The following is a 21,895-nucleotide window of genomic DNA, read 5'->3' on the forward strand; positions in this document are numbered from 1 at the left end:
TTGAAGATGAGACAAGGATCCTATGGCTTATTTGAGAGTTTAAGATGCAGCTGCTAGAAATGGGGGTGGACCCTGTACCTTGTCAGTAACAGAGGGAGAGGGAAGGCAGATGATAAGGACCAGTTTCTCGTGTTCTCCAAATGGATGCTCTTTCAAAAGTAATACATATTAAAAAAGTATTACCTTTCTATTTGCCTCATGCCCTTAGTACACTGTATATCATAATGTGTGCAAATACTGAGTGAATAAAATACATGTTTTAGTTTGAAAAATATTTATTATAGAAATGTACATTTGTTTTAAGGAATGTACTCAACACAGTGTTAACATATGTATTTCTTCAAATCTTTAAACTTTACACCTTTAAGATATCTACAATGATCATTTATTTACATGTTGCACAAGAAATCATCACCCCCCCCAATACTGCTGATGCAGGGAAGGTGTAAGCAGCTCACGGTTTCACTTCACTCTGTACTTGTAGAAGGAGCACAGCATGTGGGTGAAATTCCAGCCCAGTGCTAGTGACAGTCCATAGAGCAGGATGAGAGGTGCAAATGGGTAGAGAAGAATCACTGTGTTTTTCAAAAATGGCAGTGCTGGAAAAGGAGCAGACCCATGTCAATTGGTGAGGAAAGTAATGGGCTGCTCAGTGAGCATCCTGTAAGACAGCCCCACCGCACAATGAGCGGCTGGGAAGGCACCCTGCTGTGAATCTCACTGACACTGCTGGACCTGTCTCAAGGACCCTACCATTACCAGTCTTCTGCGTTAGTTCCTTCTCATTCATGGTCATGAAGAAACTGAGCAGAGGTTTCTCAGCACAAAGGCTGAGTGAGACACAAATCCAGGGCTAAGGGTAAGAGTGAGGGACAAACATCACCAACATTAACGCACGCAGTAGTGAGTTTAAACCTGTGATGCTTCAGCAGACTCTTGTCTTAACATATGGATGATGTTATAGGAAAAAGCAGCTTGCAGCTATCTGAGATTTCCCGATGCAGAAAGCGTTACACCTCCACCTTGAGAATGTGAGAGCTCAACTAGTGCCCCAGGCTTTAGGGAAGGGAAGAACTGAAACTCTATAATATAAAATAGATAGCCACGTTTCTTTTTGCTCATGGCTTAGTGGGTCCCTATCCCATGCATTCTAGCCTAAATATTTCCTATACCAGTAGTCTTCCAACTGAAATTGGGCTGGGCTCAAAGAAACGTCTAAATTGTGGGGAGTTCCCAGGAGAGTGATCCAAAATCCACTTAAAGAAACCATCAACTGGCAGTGTGCTGATGACATCTGCAGACTGTCTCAAAGTGTGAAAATTCATTAGAAGCCTGAATACAACATGTTGCAAACATCTCCCCTGAACTAGAGAAAAGGACTCCCAATGCCCAAAACAAGGTATTACAATCTGGGGTGGGGAGGGAGTTTAAGTGGCCTCTGGCAGAGCAGCCAAGGGGGTGATGGGGTCACACATGAGTGTAAGGGGCTTGTACTTACAGTAAGAACCTAATCATCTAGAGTGACAGGAAAGGAAGGGCTAAAAAATATATATAATACTTATAAATCATAATTAAGATCTAGATTACACTTAGCTCTAGTTAATAAAGATTTCTTTATATCAAAAATAATGTAAATATGTTTCTCATCCATATGATGAAAAAATGAACTGACAGAAGGATTTAACAATAACCTCACATACCCTGACCTCAAAGCTGGCCCTGATCTTCTGTGATTATCTACAGAACCTCTCACCCCTACACTTCTCCAGTCCAGGAGCTGGCCTGGGACCTGGCAGTGGGCCTGTGGATGCCTCCCCATCTCTGCACCTCCAGTCCTGAGACTCAGTGCAGCCCAGGAGCCCCGCCTGCTCCTGAGCTCCACTATCTGCCTGTGGCCACTGAAGCCTGGGTGCTGTGTCTTAGGTCCAGTGTATGAATTGTGAGCAGGGTTCATCTGTTTTAAACACAGATGTTTACATAATGAAGAATATTTCAAACTGAAAAAAAAAAAAAAATCATGAAAATGGAAAATGAGCCAAGCTTTTAAACATGCTCATCTGCTGGACCCAAGGCTTTCATCACTCTGACTGCTGGTAACCCAGAACCCAAAAGCCTTTGAGAAAAGGAAGATAAAGCTGGTTGTGGGTTCCTGCAAGTAACCTGGAGAGCATCAATATGGTTTAACATGGTTCCTTGAAATTATTTAATCTGTTATATACCAGCTCTGTCACTTTCTAACTGCATGACCATGGGCAGGTTACTTCATCTGTCTGTGCTGTTTCCTCATTGGAAAAATGGGGAGAAGTAAACCTGTATCATAATAATCAGAGGTTAAACAAGAGATTTCATAAACAACCCTCAGGACAGTACCTGCAAGAACTCCACAAAGTAACTGTAAAATAACTGTATCACTGTTACAACAACTTTTCCCCTCCCTGTTGTGTTGTCAGTCACCCAAAAAAAGTGATTACTTACCACTGTATCCTAGGAAAGTCACATAGATATAATAGCCAACTGCAACCAGCCATAAGGTATTTCCAACTAAATAGCCAATGAACGTGTCTGTTAGGATAACATCTGCAGAAGAGATGCATGAAATGAATCTCCTTTCAGTGAATAGTATGAAGACTTTATGATAATAGGTTGAGAAGTAACTGCTACTTACGGTTGATGAAAAAAAGCTGGATAAAATGAAGAATGACGAGGAGAGGATAAAAAGCATTCAGATGCACATCGAAGGCATAGCCCCACTCCACATCATAGTCTCTGCTCTGCCGTTTCACTAAATACTTGTTAGAGATAAACCTGAAGAGCAAAGTTAAAATTTCTTTCATAATACAATACAATTCCTTCTGTGGATATTTATGGACTCCCTTCTACGTCCAAGCATTATTCCAGACACTGGAGATACAGTGGCAAACAAAACAGACATTTTGGCCTTCAATCCAGTGGGAATAGACAGACAATATAAACAGATGTCAGACGGTCCTGAGGAGAAAAGCAGAGCAGGTCAGAAGGATGGCAAATACAAGGCTGAATTGTTAAATATGGCAACAGTCCCAAGAGAGTAGCATCTGGGCAGGGACCCAGCAAGGGCAGTGATGGGGCTCCCAGGGCACAGCATTCCAGGTGGGAGGTGGAGCATGGGGAGGTATCAGGGCCACCCAGAGTGCCTGACATAAGTGAGAAGAGCAAGAAATGAAAGCAGAAAAGAAACGGGAGCTAGATCTGATAGAGCCTGTGGCCAGTGGCAAGTCTCTGGCTTTCGCTCTTGGTGAAATCTTATTCTTGGTGAAATCCAAGGTCAGCGTGGAGTTCCCAGGAGAACGTTTGACTCAGAGTTCTGACAGGGTTCTTCTGGCTGGTGGTCTGAAAAGAGACTCTAGGACAAGAGTGGAAGTCAAGAGCCCAGGAGGGGGCTGCTGCGAGTGGGAGGTAACAGGTAGCAGTGGAGGTGCTGACTTGGGGACCTGCTACAGCTGGAAGGCAGAGCAAGAAGAGTTAAGTACTAGACGTGGGTCCCAAGAGAAAAGATGCATCAGGGACTACTGAGAGATTTCTGCCTTAAACAAAAGGAAACTTGAGGCACCACTAACCAAAGTGGAAGAGAGAGGTCTGGGGGCAAGAAGAGAGTGCAGGGGTTTGGGTTTGGCCTAGTCATGCTGAAGAAGCCCTCTGGTCTGAGGGAAGAAGTGCAGGAGCCTGAAGTTTAGAGGAGAGGTGCAAACTGGAGATGTAAACCCACTGGTGTGTAGATGCTATTAAGTACCATGAATCTGAACAGGATCACCCAAAGAGTGAACAGAGACAGAGAACAGGGCAAATCTTAGACCTGGCTCACCCCCCCTCTCCAGCCCAGAAAAGGTCATGGAATCAGAAGGAACCAATAAGGAGAGAGTGGCCAGTGGCATCTCTAGCCACAAGATCACTCGAGCTCATGTCACTGTTCCACAGGCCTACTTGTTCCATAAAATGATGAATGGATGAAAAGATAGACATGTAGGTAATAGAACAAAGGATCTTCGAAGGAAAAGAACAGAAAGGATTATTTGTATTATAAACCCAGTTGTGGAAATTCAACGGATTTTCCAATGTGTGATTTCATTTCAGGATACTGTTAAAAAAATGCTATGCCTACAGTGGAAATAAAAAGAGAACAACTCCAGTGACAGGGGGAGAAGGTGATACAGTACGAAACAGTCTTGTGCTCAGTTATCTGAGGATGTCAAGATAATACTGCTCTGCTCGAACTTAACCAGTACACCTTCCACCGTAGCCAAGAACAGGTGCTGTGAGAATGAGTGCAACAAGCGTCTTGGTCCACTGCCCAAGTTCCCATCCTGTGGTCCTGCTGCCACTCCTACCCCTCTGCTTAGCCCTTAAACAGATGCTTTCTGGGCTTCCGGCTTCTGACTGAGTCTTCTAGAACACAGACACTCCTCCCGAGAGAGCTCAGAGACAGCTATGGTCTTCACCTCCCACCTCTGTATTAATGATGTGTGTCATGTCCTCATCTTGGCCAGATGTTGGAGCTTTACAAAGTTAACCACCCCAGTGTCTGCAGCACCTTTATTCCCACCAAACTTCAACAAGCCTCCTGAACTCCACGTGGCCAGCACAGGATGCTGTTTCTGCACCCGCCACTTGCTCCTACACCAGAGGTTTGGGCCATCCCAGGGGCCAGGGCTCCTCCTCTTCCACCTGCATCCATCCCCTCATCGGCTGTGACAACAGCACCAGCCTGGCTGCTTCTGCTACAATACGCACCCCACCATCGCATTCAGCCTCACCACCCTCTCTGGCTCCTCCTCCGCTGCTTCAGAGAAGATTTATCCTGAAGTGTGAATGTCACGGTACTTCTTACATTAAAGCCTCCAAGCCCCCCTCCTCTCTACCCCCTGCCCCTGCCCCCCAAGTGCAGCCCATGAGATCAAGTCCAACTCTTTTCTCTGAATTGCATTTAGGGCCAATTTCTCTAGTCCCATCTCCTTCATAGTCATCCAGTACCACCTGTATTCCCAGACCCTTCAAGCTGCCCACTTCTCTGCCTCTGCACATGGTTCCAGGAATCATCCCCCCCATCTGCCTAGACACCGCCTCATGCTGGCTTCTGTGATGCCTCTGGGATGACTGAAATTACTAAGTATTACTTCTATTTCTACTTCCTCACACAATTCACAGCATAATGTAGTTTCTCAAAAATATACTGAGTCCTTTTCCATTTAATTCAAATTATGGTGCAGATTCATACTAAAGGCACTAAACTCCCGGTTTCTGTGGCCCTGCAGATTCAATGCATTCAGGGCAGAATGCCAGCAACAGGCTATTTGTTTGAAAGCTTTATTGAAATTTTTCATATACCTTGTTTTTCACGAATATTTTGATAATGAATATATGACCTACATTAGTTAGTAGTATTCCTTTTTTATTTTGGTCACACCTGTGGCATGCAGAAGACAGAAGTTCCTGGGCTAGGATCAAGCCCAAGCCACAGCACTGACAAATTCTTAAGCCCTAGGCCACGGGAGAGCTCTAGCAGTGTTCTCTTGAGGCCAGATTTTAGAATTTCAGATCAATGATGTGCTGGATGCACTTACCACGTATAAAACCTATACTCTACTAGTCAGGTTATAAAGCAAAGTCAGAGGTTGGTATCGTCAGAGGTTAGTGTCTCAGAATCCTGCTTAAAATAATGACAGCTATCATTTACTGAGCGCATACTATCTGCCAAGGTGCTTTTCAGACCACAGTCATCTCAAATACCTTACAAATAGATGATTAGTGCCATCCCCCAAGACAGGAAATGGGGACTAAGGAGCTCACAGTAAGTGACTCAGCTGGCACTGGAACCCAGGTCTACGACCCCGGGTTCTAGCATTTTCTCTGATATACAGGCACCACCACTGGCCCCCTGCTGAGCTGGCTGGCACATCCACACCCTAAGCCCAGCATGCCAACCACACAGGAGCACTGCCCAGGGAGCAGACTGAAGAAACCAAACACTAGCTGTATACTCAGCATACTACCATTTTCACAGCAAACCTGAAGTCTGACAGAGAACCCGGTCAGTAAAACCTGCATGTGTGTCTCAGCAGGAAGGCACTGAAAGTTTAATAATAATTTAAAAAAAAAGGGAGTTCCCGTTGTGGCGCAGTGGTTAACGAATCCGACTAGGAACCATGAGGTTTCGGGTCTGATCCCTGCCCTTGCTCAGTGGGTTAACGATCCGGCGTTGCCGTGAGCTGTGGTGTAGGTTGCAGACGCGGCTCGGATCCCGCGTTGCTGTGGCTCTGGCGTAGGCCAGTGGCTACAGCTCCGATTGGACCCCTAGCCTGGGAACCTCCATATGCCGCGGGATCGGCCCAAGAAATAGCAACAACAACAACAAAAAAAGACAAAAAAAAAAAAAAAAGTCCTTTTTCAAGTGCACTTCACTTAATGTCCAAGGTTCAAAGTCAGATGCCATGACACAACCCTCATCTTACACATCTAGAAGTGACCCATGGACAAACGCAGCAGGAAATTGTGCCATCATCCAGACAACTTAAGCAGAACTGGCTAACTGCGTCTTATTTTTACAAAATCAGGGATTGTGTTAATATGACACAATCATTAGTTTGATTCACTTATTTGCTGCACTTTGACAAGGCAGATCCTTAGAGAACTTTCTGATGTAGGAACTGACACAGGAGGACAAGTTATAATGACCTTGGCTGCCAAAATGAGTGCTTTCAGTTCATCTATCTTGTTTCAATTTCCATTGGTTACTCTCTGAGGCGAGCCAACAGAGGCTCTACAGCAGCATCTGAAAAACCGAAGTTATGGTACTCACCACATTAACGTTGATATGAGCAGACCGACGCCTACGCAGTCTATGAACACAACCCAAAGGAGCAGCTTTATTGTCTCAAAAAATCCCATGTCCAGCACAAAGCCAAATCCTATAGTGGACACTGCAAGAAAGATTTATGAAATTCATTCAGGCACTGTGCTAGGTTCTGTGGATACAGGGCTTGTCTCTGCCTTTCAGATCCCAAAAGTATGTAATCAAAACCCCAAAAGTGTGTTTGATGTAACTGATTAAGAAATGCAGATCATCTGGGAACACAGAAGGGCCAACTGAGATATGTGAATTTTACCGAGGCCGCCCCCATCTGTCTATGGTTCACCAGAGTAGCCCCAATATACAGAACACCACCAGTGCTGAAAAGGCATGCATATACTCAAGTCCAGTTAGAGGTGAAAAAAATCCAACACCCCAAAGGTGGTTCAGACCCTTCCACTGTACCACAAGAGAACTTAAAAGTAGTTTCTCGAGTTCCCATCAGTGCTTTTACAACTCCCACTCTGCACTGGGCTGACCGCAAAATGCAATCTCTAAGCTCAATAGTCCTTTTTCACAGGAAGTTTGCATTTGGGTACCAGTTTCTTTATCATGGTAGTTGAAAGACATGGAACGGAGTGCCCGTTGTGGCGCAGTGGAAACAAATCCGACTAGTATCCATGAGAATTCGGGTTCAATCCCTGGCCTCACTCAGTGGGTTAAGGATCTGGCATTGCCATGAGCTGTGGTATACGTCACAGACGTGGCTCGGATTCTGTGTTGCTGTGGCTGTGGTGTAGGCCAGCAGCTGTAGCTCGGATTTGACCTCTGGCCTGAGAACTTATGTATGCCTCAGGTGCAGCCTTAAGAAAAAAAAAAAAGACATGGGGTGACTCTGTCCTCTGCTTTTCAAAGTTCTGAGGAAACAGGTTACTCTGGCATCTGCTTGGGACCTTCAGAACCAGGAAGAATACCACTTTCCGTCTTGTGAGATTTGTGAGGCTCCAGAAAGGCAGAAACAGTTTCAGAGATCCTCAAATTGTGACCTGTGACATGATGATAACAAAAGACTCTCGAAATGACAAGTCCGACCTGAAAGACTCAATTTATTCTTTAACTTTATTGCAAAAAAACTAACACTTACCACAGAGCCAGACACTTAATAGGACCAAGAAAGCAGGGTCATCTCTGGCCCACTGATCCTTTGTCTGCTTTCGGTAATGGAAGTTTCTGTAAACTCTCTGTGGGGACGTGAACAGGTAGAGCATTTGCCAGGCTGCAAACTCAAAGTCCATTTGCCGAAAACGAAAAAGCCTGCGCAGGTATTTGTAGCGTTTTGCTCCAGCTGTGTGCCTCGCTGCATCCCTGGAATTCAGTGCTCCATTCCCCTGGGATAGGGAATTCACTGAAGTACTTGGTAACATCTTCCTAGATGGAAGAGAAAAAACTCTTTTACAAGTTATCCGAAGGAATGGCTGGCTAGCACCCCTCTTCTGAATTATTTAGGTGGGAGATCACTTTACATTTGGGCTCGGATCCTTAAGAAGAGGGCTTAAAAGGGGATGCAGGTGGTTTTGAGGCCGGTTTGGGGGCTGGAGAACTGATTACACTTCAGGCAAGGGCTGCCCCACGCCCTTCTGAACTGTTACACGGTCCATCCATTCCCCACACTTCGCTTCCCTAGATCCTCAACCACGGTCCCAGCGAGCTACTGCTGAGAGCGACAACGGAGGCGCTGGAGGATGAAGTGACCCTCTTAAGAGCAGAGCTAGTGTTGGAAACAAACTTCCAACTCACGTACTCTGGCTCAAAATTCCACCCTTCAATTTTTGCTCTTAACCAACTAAGGCTTTTAGGGGAAAGCCTTTGCTTAAGCCAAACAGAAACCATGTTATGGACGAGGTAAAATAAATGCCCTATCAGACAGGTCCATCAGTGTATAACCAGCACGTAATTCATTCCCTAGAATGTGATGTCAAAACAAACCAAAACTCCAAAGTAAGTGGTTTAGGTGGGGAATGACAGCGTGGGAGTCCAGCCCCCACGCTCCGTGCCAGCAGCTCAGTGCCCAGTTTCACGCCCCAGGCCACCGGGACGCCAGCAGCGCCTTCCAGGCCCAGCTGCTTCCCGCTGACCCGGGCCGCGGATAGAACGGCCAGATTAAGCATAAAAACACTGGGCGCCCAGTTACATCTGGATTTCAAATACAGGAGTAATTTTTAGTATAAGCAGGTCCCAAACACTACGTGGCACATACGCATAGCAAAACATTACTGAATTATCTGAAATTCAACTGTAACTGGCCTCCTTGATTTTGCCTGGCAGTCCTACCACAGGCCGAGCAGCCGGACCTGGGCGCGGTCACTCTAGGGCCAGGTGACCCAGGGCAGTGAGACGGCAGAGGAAAAGGCCCGGGGCGAGCCCAAGACGTGCGCGGAACCGACGATCGGCAGGTCTCACCTAGAGCCCCGCGGCGACCTCCACCCGCTCCAAACTGACCCAGCACATCCGCGCAGCAGCCGAGCTCAGCAGCCGCTGGACCAACTTCCCTTTCAGCAACGTCGGCGACGCTGGAGGCGCACCACGTCACGTGACCCAGTTTCGCCGCGCGTGCGCAAGCGCGGCCTCTGGGTCTCGCCCTCCAAAGCGCGCTCGCCGGAAGTGGTTGCTGCCGGCTTCCGGTTCCGCCCTGTGCGGGGTCGCTGGCGTCTTACCGTGTCGGGCTCGGTTGCAGACTCGTGTGTGTCCCGGCCGCGGCGGGCGGGAGGCGCGGTCATGCCTCGGTATTACGAGGACAAGCCGGAGGGCGGCGCGTGCGCGGGCGTGAAGGAGGACCTGGGCGCGTGTCTGTTGCAGTCGGACTGCGTGCTCCAGGTAGCGCGGCCGGGGGCTCGGGGTGACCGAAGCCCGAAGCGGGAGGCGGGGCCGGCGAAGGGCCCCGCTCAGGCCGCTGGCGGTTAAAAGACGTGCCTCTGAGTTCTCCGACCTGGGTATTGAGCGCCGCAACAACTTAATGAATTTGGGCAAATCCGCTGTCTAAGCCTCACTTTCCAACGGTGTGAAATTGGAGATAAAGATACCTCCCTATTGGTTTTTGTAAAAGGGAAACCGTTTCAGTTGCGAAAATAGGCATTGAATGCTGCCACTCTGCTAGGTTTTGGAGGCATGAAGGAGAATAGACAGGTTTCCTATTCAACTGATAAGAATCAGTAAGTTAGAGCTTGGCACACTGTGTTGGCTAGTAGCTTCGTTTTTCTCTGTTCAGTTGTGGCTGAAAAGATACTATGTTTTGCCTTGTGTTGGTTAGAATTTGTTGTTGAGCTGGAGTTCCGTGCACTCCTGGGTAAGTTGTAAGCGCCTTTTCTCCACTTTGTATCTTAGAGCTCCCCCTACTGCTGGTTTTGTGCGGTAATGGAAGGTTATTCTCAGGTTTTTCCGTCACTACAGCCACAGCTCTTCTCAGGAGCCAATTTGAATGCAGTGGGTTTCAGAGCTGACGGGGGAGCTGGGTTCTGGCCTGAAAACCAATTAAAGCACAAAAACATTTTCCAATTAAAACAGCCTGGTGAGAGGGTAGTCAGTAATTATTTTTGCATTTGGAGATATGATTTCAGAAAGTTGCCCTCGGAGTTCCCATTGTGGCTCAGCGGGTAACAAACCCGACAAGTATCCTTGAGGCTCGGGTTCCATCCCTGGCCTTGCTCATTGGGTTAGGTATCCGGCGTTGCTCTGAGCTGTGGTGTTGGTCCCGGACTCGCCTCGGATCCTGTGTGGCTCTTGATTCGACTCCTACCCTGGGAACTTAAGTGTGCCACTCGTGGGGCCCTTAAAAAAAAAAAGAAGAAGAAAAAGGTTGCCCTTATTTCAAAGAAAAAAATAACTACCCCCAGAGGTTATATCAGGTGTTTCTACTGATTTCTGCTTTACGTTTGGTTCCCTGATTGGGGCGGTTGGCCAGACTGGCCTCCCGGTGTCTGGTAAAACTTCAGAGCAGATATGAATGTAAGAGATTATCTGTACAACTTGGTCATTCAGCTGAGGAGACTGAGGTGCCCTGTCCCCGGCTGTTTCCTTCCTGCTGCTTCATTGGTGCATGTATTCAGGCAGCTCCTAGTAAATACCTACTAAGTGGCAGCAATTATACCAGGCACAGGTGATGCAGAGATGAATTAGTTACAATCACTACCTGCATCGGCTTGGTCTGATGGGAAGAACAGATGTGTAAGGGGCTAACTTCCTGTGATAAGGGTAATGTAAGCAATTAGGAAATCTTGTTTAATGGGTAGGGGAGGAAAATGCCTTGGGCACCCAATGGAGAGCAACTTACTTGGAATTTGGAAACTTGTCACGGATGAGGTGATATTTGATCTGAGCCTTAAAGATTGAGTAGTGGTTTATTAAGTAAAGGAGTGGGGGCTGTGGAGGTTGTGGGGAGAATCTGAGAGAACAGCATTGCAGAAACAGGGAGGTGTGGGGGCGCTATGGGGAGCTGGCGCCATGCTGGCCTGTAGCCTGGGCAACGTGACCTGAGGCTTGAGTGGAAGGTCACCATGTGTGAAGGCTCTTGTGTGTCAGAGTGAGGAGCTCGGGCACAGAGCAGGACTGAGGAAGGAAACTCTGGAAGTGGCAGAGGAATACTGGTGGCTAGGAGAATAGGAAGTTGGTTTTTTGCCGTGACTGGTTGATTTAGCAAACATTTGAGTGACAAGTCTAATTCAGAGGGCACACAGCTGAATGGGACACATTTGCCTCTATGTAGTAATGGGATCTCTGGGAAGCTTGAAAGCTGTAGGCAGAGATAAGGACCAGGACACATGGCACAGACATTACTTTCCCCCATTGAGTGTGTGGCCTTTTTGTTGCTGAATTGGGTTGACTAGGAGAATGTGATGTTTAAAACAGTCTCTTAAATGGAAATGCATTTATAGTTTGTTAAATTCATCCTGAATGGTCACTTCAGCTGGACTATAAAAGGGCAATACTGAGGCAGTTCTTGTTATGCAAATCCAGGTTGATAGCCTGCCTTCTTGGATGGTGTCACTGGCAGCTCCAGCCCAGCACTTCCTACTAAGGATACATGACCAAGGGAGGTTCTGCTGAGGTTTGTGCCTGCTCTTGTATGGCCACCTAATTTATGATACATACGGTTTTTCGATTCTTCAGCTCCCTGAATAAAGAATTACTGTGATCTCTCGGCAGATGATACCAAAGTCTCTCCTGGACAGTCTATCCCACCTGAAAAGCTGCTGGACCATGTGTTAGGGAGGAATTCAATATAAACTGTTTAGTTCGAGGGCTGCAGTGAGAGATAGTCAAGGAAATAAAGGGGCTCAGAGAAACTCAGGGTAATGGTGATAGGGATGTAAACTCCAGTGGGGCTGGAGAAGAGAAGCAAGGAAAAAGCAGGTTCAAAAGGCATCTCTTGGAAAAACGTCTTTGATCTCACAGGATTTTATGACTCCTGGGAGATCAAACAAGTTAAACTATGCCCAAGGAACTCAGTTACAAGTTAACTCCTTTCTGTCTCCATTAACAGCTTCCAGACCTTTGGCTTTTCATCACAATCACCTGTAGATGGGGGTGGAGCACTTAAAAGTACAAATTCCTGGAGTTCCCATTGTGGCTCAGCGGTAACAACCCAACTGGTGTCCATGAGGATTCAGGTTCGATCTCTGGCCATGCTCAGTGGGTTGAGGATCTGGTGTTGCTGTGAGCTGTGGTGTATGTCACACGGCTCAGATTCTGTGTTACTAAGGCTGTGGTGTAGGCCAGCAGCTACAGCTCTGATTAGACCCCTAGCCTGGGAACTTCCATATGCCATGGGTGCAGTCCTAAAAAAAATACAAATTCCAACTATTCTCATCTCTCTTACAAATTAAAAAGTGGCCCAGGTTGACTTTGGGCACAGCCATGTTTGGGAACCACTGAGCTTGACCACACAAGCTTGGAAGTGTGTTAGTTAGGTTATAGGTTCAGATAAATGTTACAGAGACCCAGAATAACAGTGGTTTAAACAAGATAGAGAATTCTCTCTTTTGCTCCTGTGCCTATAAGCAGGATCTAGTCTAATCCATGGACACTGTTGATCTGTGGTCTCAGGGGCTACAATGGGAGGCAAGATGTTACTCTCACACCCATGGTCAAGATTGCCTTGCTTCCTCATCATCAGACCTAATAACAGGATGGAGGAAAGTGGGGCAAGCCACTTTCTATTAAGTACCAACCCAGAAGTTTTACATGTCAGTAAATATAAGGACTATTTTATTGGCTAGAACTTAGTCACATGACTACCCAGCTTCGAGGTGGCTGGGAAATCTAGCCCTGCCATATGCCCCACTAAAAGGGAAGCGTGAATACTAAAGGACAGTTAGCAGTCTGCCATCAGAAGTGGAGGTGAAGGAAGATGAAGTAACCTTTCTCTTAAGTTTGGTATCTAGATGGATCTTCCCACTAGGCAGTTGGCAGTATACCCTGAAAGCCTGTGAAAAAGAAACAGTCTTGGATATAGTTTGGGAAGCCTTAGTTTATAAATTACAGTCTTTTGTGTAGTTGTAGTCTTTTATCTGTCTCCACATTGTTCATATGGGCCACCCCCTTACAGAGTTTAAGGGAGGAACCTAATAATGCAAAGAAGCTTGCTACTGTTTTGTCCTGGTTCACTTTTGAGATTCCCTTGATGTGGATGACAATTCAGATCTAGGACCCAAGCAGACGTAAAAACTAGAACCAAGATTACCGGGGATCAGGAATGCCATAGATGTGGTACCCTCCAGCTTTTTTTCACGGTAAAAACTAGGAGTGTGGCACTTGCAAAATAAAAGTTTGGGGGAGCACTGCAGTGATAGAGTTGGGGTGTCAAAAACCTCCCTGAGGGGAAATTCCTGGAGCGGGGGTTGTGAGTTACATTTTTCCTGGTGCATAATTGCACCAGGTGTTTCTGCTTAGGTAGTACTCTAGCCAACCTCATTAGCATCTTTCTAAAGTGTTGAGAACCAGCACTAAATCTGTTGAGGTTTTAGAGCACCTGATTGTGGTTGTTTGAGCGTTTAAAGTTAACGGAACAGGGTTTTTATTCTCAAAATTGCTTGACTCTTTTGCACTGGAACTTAGCTTGAGTAGGAAGATTTTGTGGTCTTTTATATTGTCCAGCACTGCATAAAGCTAATATTTATAAGCAGTGTATGTTTTATTATTTCTTTAATAGGAATAAAAGGTTTTGATTTTTTCCCCTCATGAATTCCAAATCGGTTTAATGTCATTAAACCTCAGATGATTCAGAAGATTCAAGTTCATTCTCCTTTATCCAGATGTTGTTTTATAAGTTTACATTCCTGGGAAATAGAACCCCTTGAAGACCATTCCCTGTTCTCCCTCGTACCTCCTCCTCTGCTTTGTGACTTGCTCACATTGCCAGTGAACTTGGCAAGTGTACAACTTCTCCTGCTTGCTAGTTAAGTTCTGTGATGGCAGGAATATCTTGTATTGACTTTATAACTTCCCACTAAACTGATCTAGGACAGTTCTGAATTTTTTTTAAATCTTGTGAATAGAACATGAAACAATAAAGTCATCGACAATATGGATCGAAGATGTATATAAAAAGAAATACTCAGCATAAAAAAAAAATGCATTGCAGCAACATGATGAACTAGAGAATCTAACGAGAAAACAAAAAAAAGAAAATAATATGAATACTTATATGAATCTATATCCAGCACATAACATCTCAGAAAGATCATGGACTTAGAAGAGACTTGTGGTTGCCTGATGGGAGGGGGAGGGAGTGGGAGGGATCGGGAGCTTGGGCTTATCAGACACAACCTAGAATAGATTTATAAGGAGATCCTGCTGAATAGCATTGAGAACTATGTCTAGATACTCATGTCGCAACAGAAGAAAGGGTGGGGGAAAAAACTGTAACTGCAATGTATACATCTAAGGATGACCTGACCCCCTTGCTGTACAGTGGGAAAATAATAAAAAAAAAAAAAAAAAAAAAAACATAAACGGTGGCAACGAATTGGGCCAGTCAGAATTTCGGGGAAGCACACCAGATATCTGGTCAAAAATAGGAAGGACAAGCAGTTCCTGCTGCGGTGCGTGGATTAAGAATCCGACTGCAGTGACTGCAGCTGTGGCCTAGGCTACAGCTGTGGCTTGGATTCAATCCCTGGACCGTGAATTTCCATATGCCACAGGTGCGGCCATAAAAAATTTTTTAAATTAAAAAATAAGGGAAATGTTAAAAAAAAATAAAAAAATATAAAGCCTTGTAGTGTTTAGTTACTAGACAAGTAGGGTAGGGCTTTCAAAAAGAAATTTTCCAGCAGTTAATTTTTAATCTTGGCTCTTTGGTTTTTTTGGTTTTTTGTTTTTTAATCTTGGCTCTTTGAATTTTGAAATACACTTTCTGTAGATACTTCCATGTGTCTAGTATAGTTAAGTGCCTTTGTGTTAAGTTAAATTTATGGCAGTATATTTGTTCAAAATATTTTACAATAATGAAGAGGTAGTATTAGGATTTTTATCCCATGTTTCTCTACTAAATACTAAAATTTTAGCTCTTATTTTGCAGCTGTACTTTGTCTAGTCTGACATTTAAATAAGTGTTAAGTCAGAAATAAGCATTTCCCCCGGGGAACATTGTTGTGGCAATAGCCTGTCCCGATGGCAGAAAACGAATGGTTTAATCCAATTTTCTAAAGCTCTTGTGAGCTTTCACTGCTTAAAGATGATTTCATTTCACATTGGACCCAGGCACATCTTCCCGCGCCAGTATATGTAAGTTCTGTTCAAATCTTGCTTTCCTCTTCCAGTTCTTACTCAGTTAAGCTTCTCGATATAGTCCTTGACAGTGGTGGACAGGGTAAGAAAATGCAGAAATGTGTTGAGGTAAAATTGCTTGCATTAAAACAGTGTTATAATTGGAGACTTTAAAGCCACTTGATACCACCTTCCAGAACCAAACTTCCCATTCACCCCAGCGTGCCTGATCGCTCATGGGCACGTCCTCTCTTTCCCTCTCTGTCTGTCTCTGACACACACGCCTTTCTTCTCTGTCTTGAGGACTTTTTTTTTTTGCTTTTTTGGACTGCACCTGCAGCATATGGAAGTTCCCAGGCTAGAGGTCCAATTGGAGCTATAGCTGCCAGCCTACACCACACCACAGCCACAGCAATGCCAGATCCAAGCCGAATCTATGACCTACGCCACAGCTTATGGCAATGCTAGATCCTAAACCCACTGAACGAGGCCAGGGATCGAACCTACATCTTTGCGGATACTAATCAGATTTGTTTCTGCTGAGCCTCCACCGAAACTCCTAGATTTTTATATAACATTTTAAAGAAAAGTATCCCATGAAAGCCAGTGTTTTCAAGAATTCAGGGGCACCCTTAAGTGCCCCCAAATGATTTTTTTCATTCTGCCCCTTTCTTCTTAAGTACCAACAGTCAAAATGAATTACAAATTACATTTTATGTAATATACTATTTTCTTTTGTATAACTTTTTAAAAAAGAACTATTTCCAGAGGACAGTTATCTTGTACTTTGTCAATACACAAAGTACAAAGATTTCCCAGTTATTTATATTGTTTTATGTGTTGTAGGAAGGAAAATCCCCTCGACAGTGTCTGAAGGAAGGAAGCTGCAAAGCTTTGCAATACTCATTTTTTGAGTGTAAAAGATCAATGGTAAGTGGTTAACGATTTTTAAAAGCTTATACTAAAACATTAACTCTGGAGTGAAATATGTGACTTAGTAATTATAAATAGCTTGCAGTGATACCATTTGGAAAAAAGGATATATTTCTTTTTTCTTACCTAGTGAATTACTATTAGGTAATGTTCATGAACACCCACACTGATTAATTATTCTGTTACTTTGTCATTACGCTAACTATAGCTGCTAAAGTTCATGAATTTCTGAAAGAGTGAGCGTGCAGTCTTGGTGAGTGTAATAGGGAAGAGCTTCTGTCAGTCACTGTATTTGGGCCACTTGGTGGGTTACACACAGACCTGTGATGTGGGGCTCAGGGTGTATGCACTAGGTCTTACATGCTGCTGTGACTAGGAGAAAATGTGGGTGTCTGTTTGAATTTTTATTTTTATATTTTGCTTTTTAGGGCCACACCTGTGGCATGTGGAGGTTCCCAGGCTAGGAGTCAAAGCGGAGCTGCAGGTGCCTGCCTACACCACAGCCACAGCAACGGTGGATCCAAGTGCATCTGGGACCTACACCACCGCTCATAGCAATGCCAGATCCTTAACCCACTGAGCGAGGCCAGGGATCAAATCCAAGTCCTCATGGATACTAATCAGGTTCATTTCCACTGAGCTACAGTGGGAACTCCTGTTTGAATTTTTAAAGGGAGGATTGTGGAAAGAGAGCCTAAGAGAATGTTAATTAATGTTCTTTAATTTCAAAGATCCACAGAGATCTTTGGAATAGAGACTGAGAGCCTTCTCTTTGTGAATAGAAGATATGAAATCAGAAAAATGGAGATCCATTAAAGACGGCAGTAATTTGGACTGAAGCTGTTTTGTTTGTTGAGAAACAGCACTCAAGTCTCTTCCCTTTTTGGAGAGGAGCAGCAGAGAGCACAGGATATTGAGACCTGGGAGGCCAGACAAGAACTTGAGCTTGTTTGCTAACTAATCGGATCCAGGGAGGTGTAAATTCAGATTAAATTTGGCCATGTTCTCTTTCCCTTCTCAACTGACACAGTTCTCTGCCATACTTACCTGTCATTTAATGTAGGAAAGGAGGATTTTCTTGCCTTCTCTCGCATAGTTTTGTTATCCATGTGAAATGAAAGCCTTTAAATCTTCCAAGAATGTTAACTTATGTTTAATAATTGAGACGTCATAAAGTTATGAGGGAAGTGATGAGTTGTCCTTTTTAATCTAATGACTGAATTTGTAATAAACTCTCTGTAATTCCCTGCCTGAAGCTCAGTCTTTGATCTCCAAAGACCTTGAATAAATTAGAACATGTAAACATTTTCCACAGTTGATCTACCTTCTGCAGAAACTTGTAACAATCTTGAGTAAAAAGTAAAAATGCTTCTGACCATTTCTAAATATCAGTACAAGGTAGAGCTTCACTCATACTTTGACACCAGAGGGAGCAGTGCAGGGAACTTTTCAGCAGACTTAGAGGTTCTTGGAGCCAGGAATCCCCAAGACTGATTCACTGTCAGTCCTGTAGGAAGGTGGAGTCATGTCACACTTAACCAGTGCAACTTCAATTATGCACTCTTGGCAAAAACCTGAAACAAAGCAATTTAAATTGTGCTGGTGATTCTGCTTCATATTTCAAACAGCATATAACCCAGTGAAAGTGAGATGGTGAGTTGGAATCCGCTGTGCCCTCGTAGATAAGCATCTCACATTCTGCTCATGATTCTTGTGTTTGAATCTTACTTATTTATTTTTTGAAAATGTGGCTCTTAGCTACTTTATCTAGTGCTCAGGTGAAGAAATAGCCATCTGTCCGGAACTGGCTGTGTTGTTCTCATTAATGGCGTTTAGTTCTAAAATAGTCCCTGGGGAATGGTATGGACTGTCTGCAGTTTTGCCCTCTCTACTATACCACCCTTAAGAAGTGGCTGCACTGTGAGGCTTAAGTCAGAGGACATGCACCTGACCTAGGAATAGTAATTTAAGGATTTTTAACCCCTGGATGTCTGTGTGTTTTCTTAACATTTTTCAGGGTTCTTTCTTCTTTTCTCAGTTGCTGTTTAAAGATTTTAAATACACTTGAATATTAACACAAACGAAACAATTCGAAAGTCAAGTTTGTTGAAAGAACAGCATATATTATACTTCAGAGAAAAATGATGAATGTAATTTGGACTCTTTTTGAGAAGAAACTCCTTATTGTGACCTTAAAATGACTTTTGTTTTTAGTGCCATCTTTGTTATTTTTTTTTCCCTTGGTAGCTGAGATAAGTGAAACTAGGTTACTTCTCTCATGTAGTAACACCCCTCCAAAACATGACTTATTTGTATATTTATTTTCAGTTAGATGCCAGATCAAGATTCAGAGGAAGAAAAGGATATTGATACTGCTGTGTTGAAACCAAGATGAAAACAACAGAGAATTTCTTCTGGCCTTTGAAACAGAGAAGCCAAAATAAGAAACAGACTTTTCGTCACATCTGTTCTATTGAACCAGTTTTTCCCTCCTCGGAACACTAAAGAAAATGAATGAGTTCTGGTTTTCAGTATGTATAAAGTAAATGATTCTCTCTCTCTTTTTTTTTTTTAAATTTTAATTTTTTCCAATTCTCTTGTTCTAAATAATTTTTAGGAGAATTAATTGAACAGTTGTGGGCTGGGAACATCATAGATGTGTTTTAAGAATTGTTCTGAAGCACAGAAGATGGAAAGACTTTATTTTCAAACTTGACTCTTCAACCAGTTGATACAGTTTGTACATCCTTTGGGAATGCTGTGAAGGCTACTGAGGGGACTATTAAAATCAACATGGAGTCTGGTGAGATGTCTGTCTGGAAAGTTTAGGATAAAGCTTTTTTAGTCAGTCTGTACTATTTAGTTCTAAAATAAATTGTGTTTGATTTCTTGGAGACGAAATGCTTCATTTGCATTAATTCACTGAAGTACCTCAAAGTATTACTATCACGCATTAGGCATAGCTGGATGCAAAGCCTGGGATTATGATGTCAGGGCTCCCTGCCTCCATCTCTTGACTATTTTTGTTTCCTGGCCTTGTTTTCAGGCAGGCCTGCTGTACATAAAGGGAAAGAGGCCAGTGTTCTACAAAAGTACACATCCTTTAGATCTGTGATCCAAGAGGAGGAGAGATTGCCTCCTTCTCTAGGGTCCATGGGTCAAATCTACAAAAGGACTCTTGTCTTGCCTGGATCATCTGCTCTTATATTAGACCAATCTCTGTGGAAAAAGGGATGAGAACCTGATCTTGGCCAGGTCTGGGCCTTACGCCCTATATTTTGTAACTCTTGTCGGAATCACATTGGATGAATAACGCACCTGATCCTCAGAAGGATTCAGAGCAAACTGAAACAGTAGTTATTGACTGTAGAAGGCAAGACTGAAAATCATGAAATGCTTGAAAAAGTTTAGAATCATTTTATTCTGATCACATAGTACAGTAGAGAGCCAGATATGAAACTGAGTTTCCAGTTTTATTTTCAGTATTGAAGAATAATGGACGAGCCATAGCTGCTTCTTTAGTTCATTGGAGTTAAAGCAATCAAGTATTCCGTAGTTCACTTGCTTTCTTAAAGATTCACCTAAAGTTGTGAGAATTCGACTTCAGCACTGGTCATCATTGCAGAAAATCACTGAGGTTCACTGTACAGCTTTTTACTGGGAAAGGGGAAATGATGGATTTTTTTTCACTAACTTGTATATCTGTTTAAGTGGTACAATTTTTATTAAAAATAAAATTTGATAAATTATTGTATAGAACCTGATCCTTTTCTTGATTTCAGCTTTATCGAGAGCTCAATTTGGAGGACTTCAGGTACTGTAAAATTCACCCTTAAAGTATACAATTCAGTTTTTGGTTTTGTTTTGATTTGAGTAGAATCACAGAGTTATGAAACCATCACCACTGTCTAATTTCAGAACATTTAAATCACCCCAAAGAGAAGTCCCGTCTCCATTAGCAGTTACTTGCCTTCTCTCTACCCCCCTCCCAGCTTCTAGCAACTGCTGATATACTTTCTATGTCTCTAGATTGGCCTCATGTGGACATTTGATAAAAACAGAATTATGTAATATGTGTGGCCTTTTGTTTTTGGCTTCTTTCATCACATTTTCAAGGTTCATTGGTTTGTAGCACATATTTGTACTTGATTCCTTTTTATTGCTGAATAATATTCTGTAGCACAGATATACCACGTTTTATTTATCCATTTATCATTTGATGATCTTTTGGGTTGTTTGCACTTTGGGGCTATTATGGCTAACAATATGAACATTCATACATGAGTTTTATGTGGACATGTTTTATTTCTTTGGGGGTATATTCCTAGGAGTGGTATTACTAGGTCATATGATAACTCCAACTTCAACTGATAAACTGCCAGACTTTCCCACATCATTTTACATTGCCACCAGCAATTTATGAGGATTTCAATTTCTCCATATCACCAATAGTTATTATTTTTCATCTTCTTGATTACAACCATTCTGGATATGAAGGTATCGAGTGGTATCTGACTAGGATTTTGGTTGGCATTTCCCTAATTGCTAATGATTTTGAGCAGGTTTTCGTGTGCTTATAAGCCATTTACATATCTTTGGGAAAATATTCAGATATTTTGTCCATTTTTCAATTAAGTTGTCTTTTTATTGTTGAGTTATAAAGAGGTTTTTTGTGTATTATACTTACCTGCTCCTTCAAGACAGATGATTGGCCTTTGAAAACATGTTTTCTTTCAATCTGTGGTTGACTCTTTACATTATTGATGCTGTCTTTTGAAGCACAGTTGTTAATTTTGATGAATTCAGTTCTTCCTTTTGGTGTTATCTAATGGAAACCACTGACTATTCCAGGCTTATGGAAATTTATTCCTCTGTTTTCATCTGAGAGTTTTATGGTTTGAGTTTACATGTAGGTTTGTGATCCATTTTAAAAATAATTTCTGATACCTTTATTAGTAATTCAATTTTTGGTTGTGGTAAAATATACATAATGGAAAATTTACCTTCTTAACCATTTTTAACTACATAGTTCAGCAGTGTTAGGTAATTGACTTTGTTATGCAACCAGTCACCAGAACTCTCCTCTCATCTTGCAAACCTGAAACTCTCTACCGGTAAAACAACACCCACTACCCTGTTCTCCACCCCCTCGCAACCACTAGTTCTACTGATGCTGACCACCATTTTATCATCCCATGTGCTTGTTAGCCACTTGTGAATCTTCTTGGAGAAATGTTTATTCAAGTTCTTAGGCCATCTTTAAAAAAGATTTTTTGCTTTTTTGTTGTTAAGTTCTAGGAGGTCTTTTTATATTCTAGATATTAATCCCTTATCGCATATATGATTTGGAAGTATTTTCTTTTCACTCTGTTGATT

At 43.2% G+C, this 21,895-nt stretch overlaps 2 protein-coding genes across 6 annotated transcripts; one reads left to right on the forward strand and one right to left on the reverse strand.

Moving 5' to 3' along the window:
- UNC50 (unc-50 inner nuclear membrane RNA binding protein) lies at positions 258-9,432 on the reverse strand. Of its 4 annotated transcripts, none has more exons than XM_013987864.2 (7): positions 9,284-9,432; positions 7,968-8,251; positions 7,798-7,869; positions 6,833-6,953; positions 2,666-2,805; positions 2,476-2,577; positions 258-599 (listed from the first exon to the last, which is right to left on the reverse strand). In XM_013987864.2, exons 2-7 carry the CDS (start codon positions 8,245-8,247, stop codon positions 463-465), a joined length of 852 nt encoding a protein of 283 aa, XP_013843318.1. In that variant the 5' UTR covers positions 8,248-8,251; positions 9,284-9,432; the 3' UTR covers positions 258-462. The 4 variants fall into 4 exon arrangements, with proteins under 4 accessions (XP_013843318.1, XP_013843319.1, XP_003124956.1 ...); XM_013987865.2 differs by having other exon boundaries at positions 9,323-9,418; XM_003124908.3 differs by lacking the exon at positions 7,798-7,869 and having other exon boundaries at positions 9,284-9,430.
- LOC100524554 (cytochrome c oxidase assembly factor 5) lies at positions 9,479-20,265 on the forward strand. 2 transcript variants are annotated; one of them, XM_005655200.3, is made up of 3 exons: positions 9,479-9,697; positions 16,433-16,516; positions 18,848-20,265. In XM_005655200.3, exons 1-3 carry the CDS (start codon positions 9,599-9,601, stop codon positions 18,887-18,889), a joined length of 225 nt encoding a protein of 74 aa, XP_005655257.1. In that variant the 5' UTR covers positions 9,479-9,598; the 3' UTR covers positions 18,890-20,265. The 2 variants fall into 2 exon arrangements, with proteins under 2 accessions (XP_005655257.1, XP_003124958.1); XM_003124910.4 differs by having other exon boundaries at positions 9,498-9,697; positions 18,852-19,415.

This window comes from Sus scrofa, chromosome 3 (assembly GCF_000003025.6).
Source record: "Sus scrofa isolate TJ Tabasco breed Duroc chromosome 3, Sscrofa11.1, whole genome shotgun sequence".
NCBI lineage: Eukaryota > Metazoa > Chordata > Mammalia > Artiodactyla > Suidae > Sus > Sus scrofa.

Bases quoted from the DNA above. Each gene is read 5' to 3' on its own strand.
- UNC50 (XM_013987864.2), bottom strand. From the start codon at position 8,247: ATGTTACCAAGTACTTCAGTGAATTCCCTATCCCAGGGGAATGGAGCA. The intron at 6,954-7,797 runs GTATTCTTCCTG...TCTTTCTTGCAG, and splicing joins ATCTCACAAGACGGAAAGTG to TGTCCACTATAGGATTTGGC. The intron at 2,578-2,665 runs GTAAGTAGCAGT...TCTCTTCTGCAG, and splicing joins CCAGCTTTTTTTCATCAACC to ATGTTATCCTAACAGACACG.
- LOC100524554 (XM_003124910.4), top strand. From the start codon at position 9,599: ATGCCTCGGTATTACGAGGACAAGCCGGAGGGCGGCGCGTGCGCGGGC. The intron at 9,698-16,432 runs GTAGCGCGGCCG...TATGTGTTGTAG, and splicing joins AGTCGGACTGCGTGCTCCAG to GAAGGAAAATCCCCTCGACA. The intron at 16,517-18,851 runs GTAAGTGGTTAA...ATTTTCAGTTAG, and splicing joins TTGAGTGTAAAAGATCAATG to ATGCCAGATCAAGATTCAGA.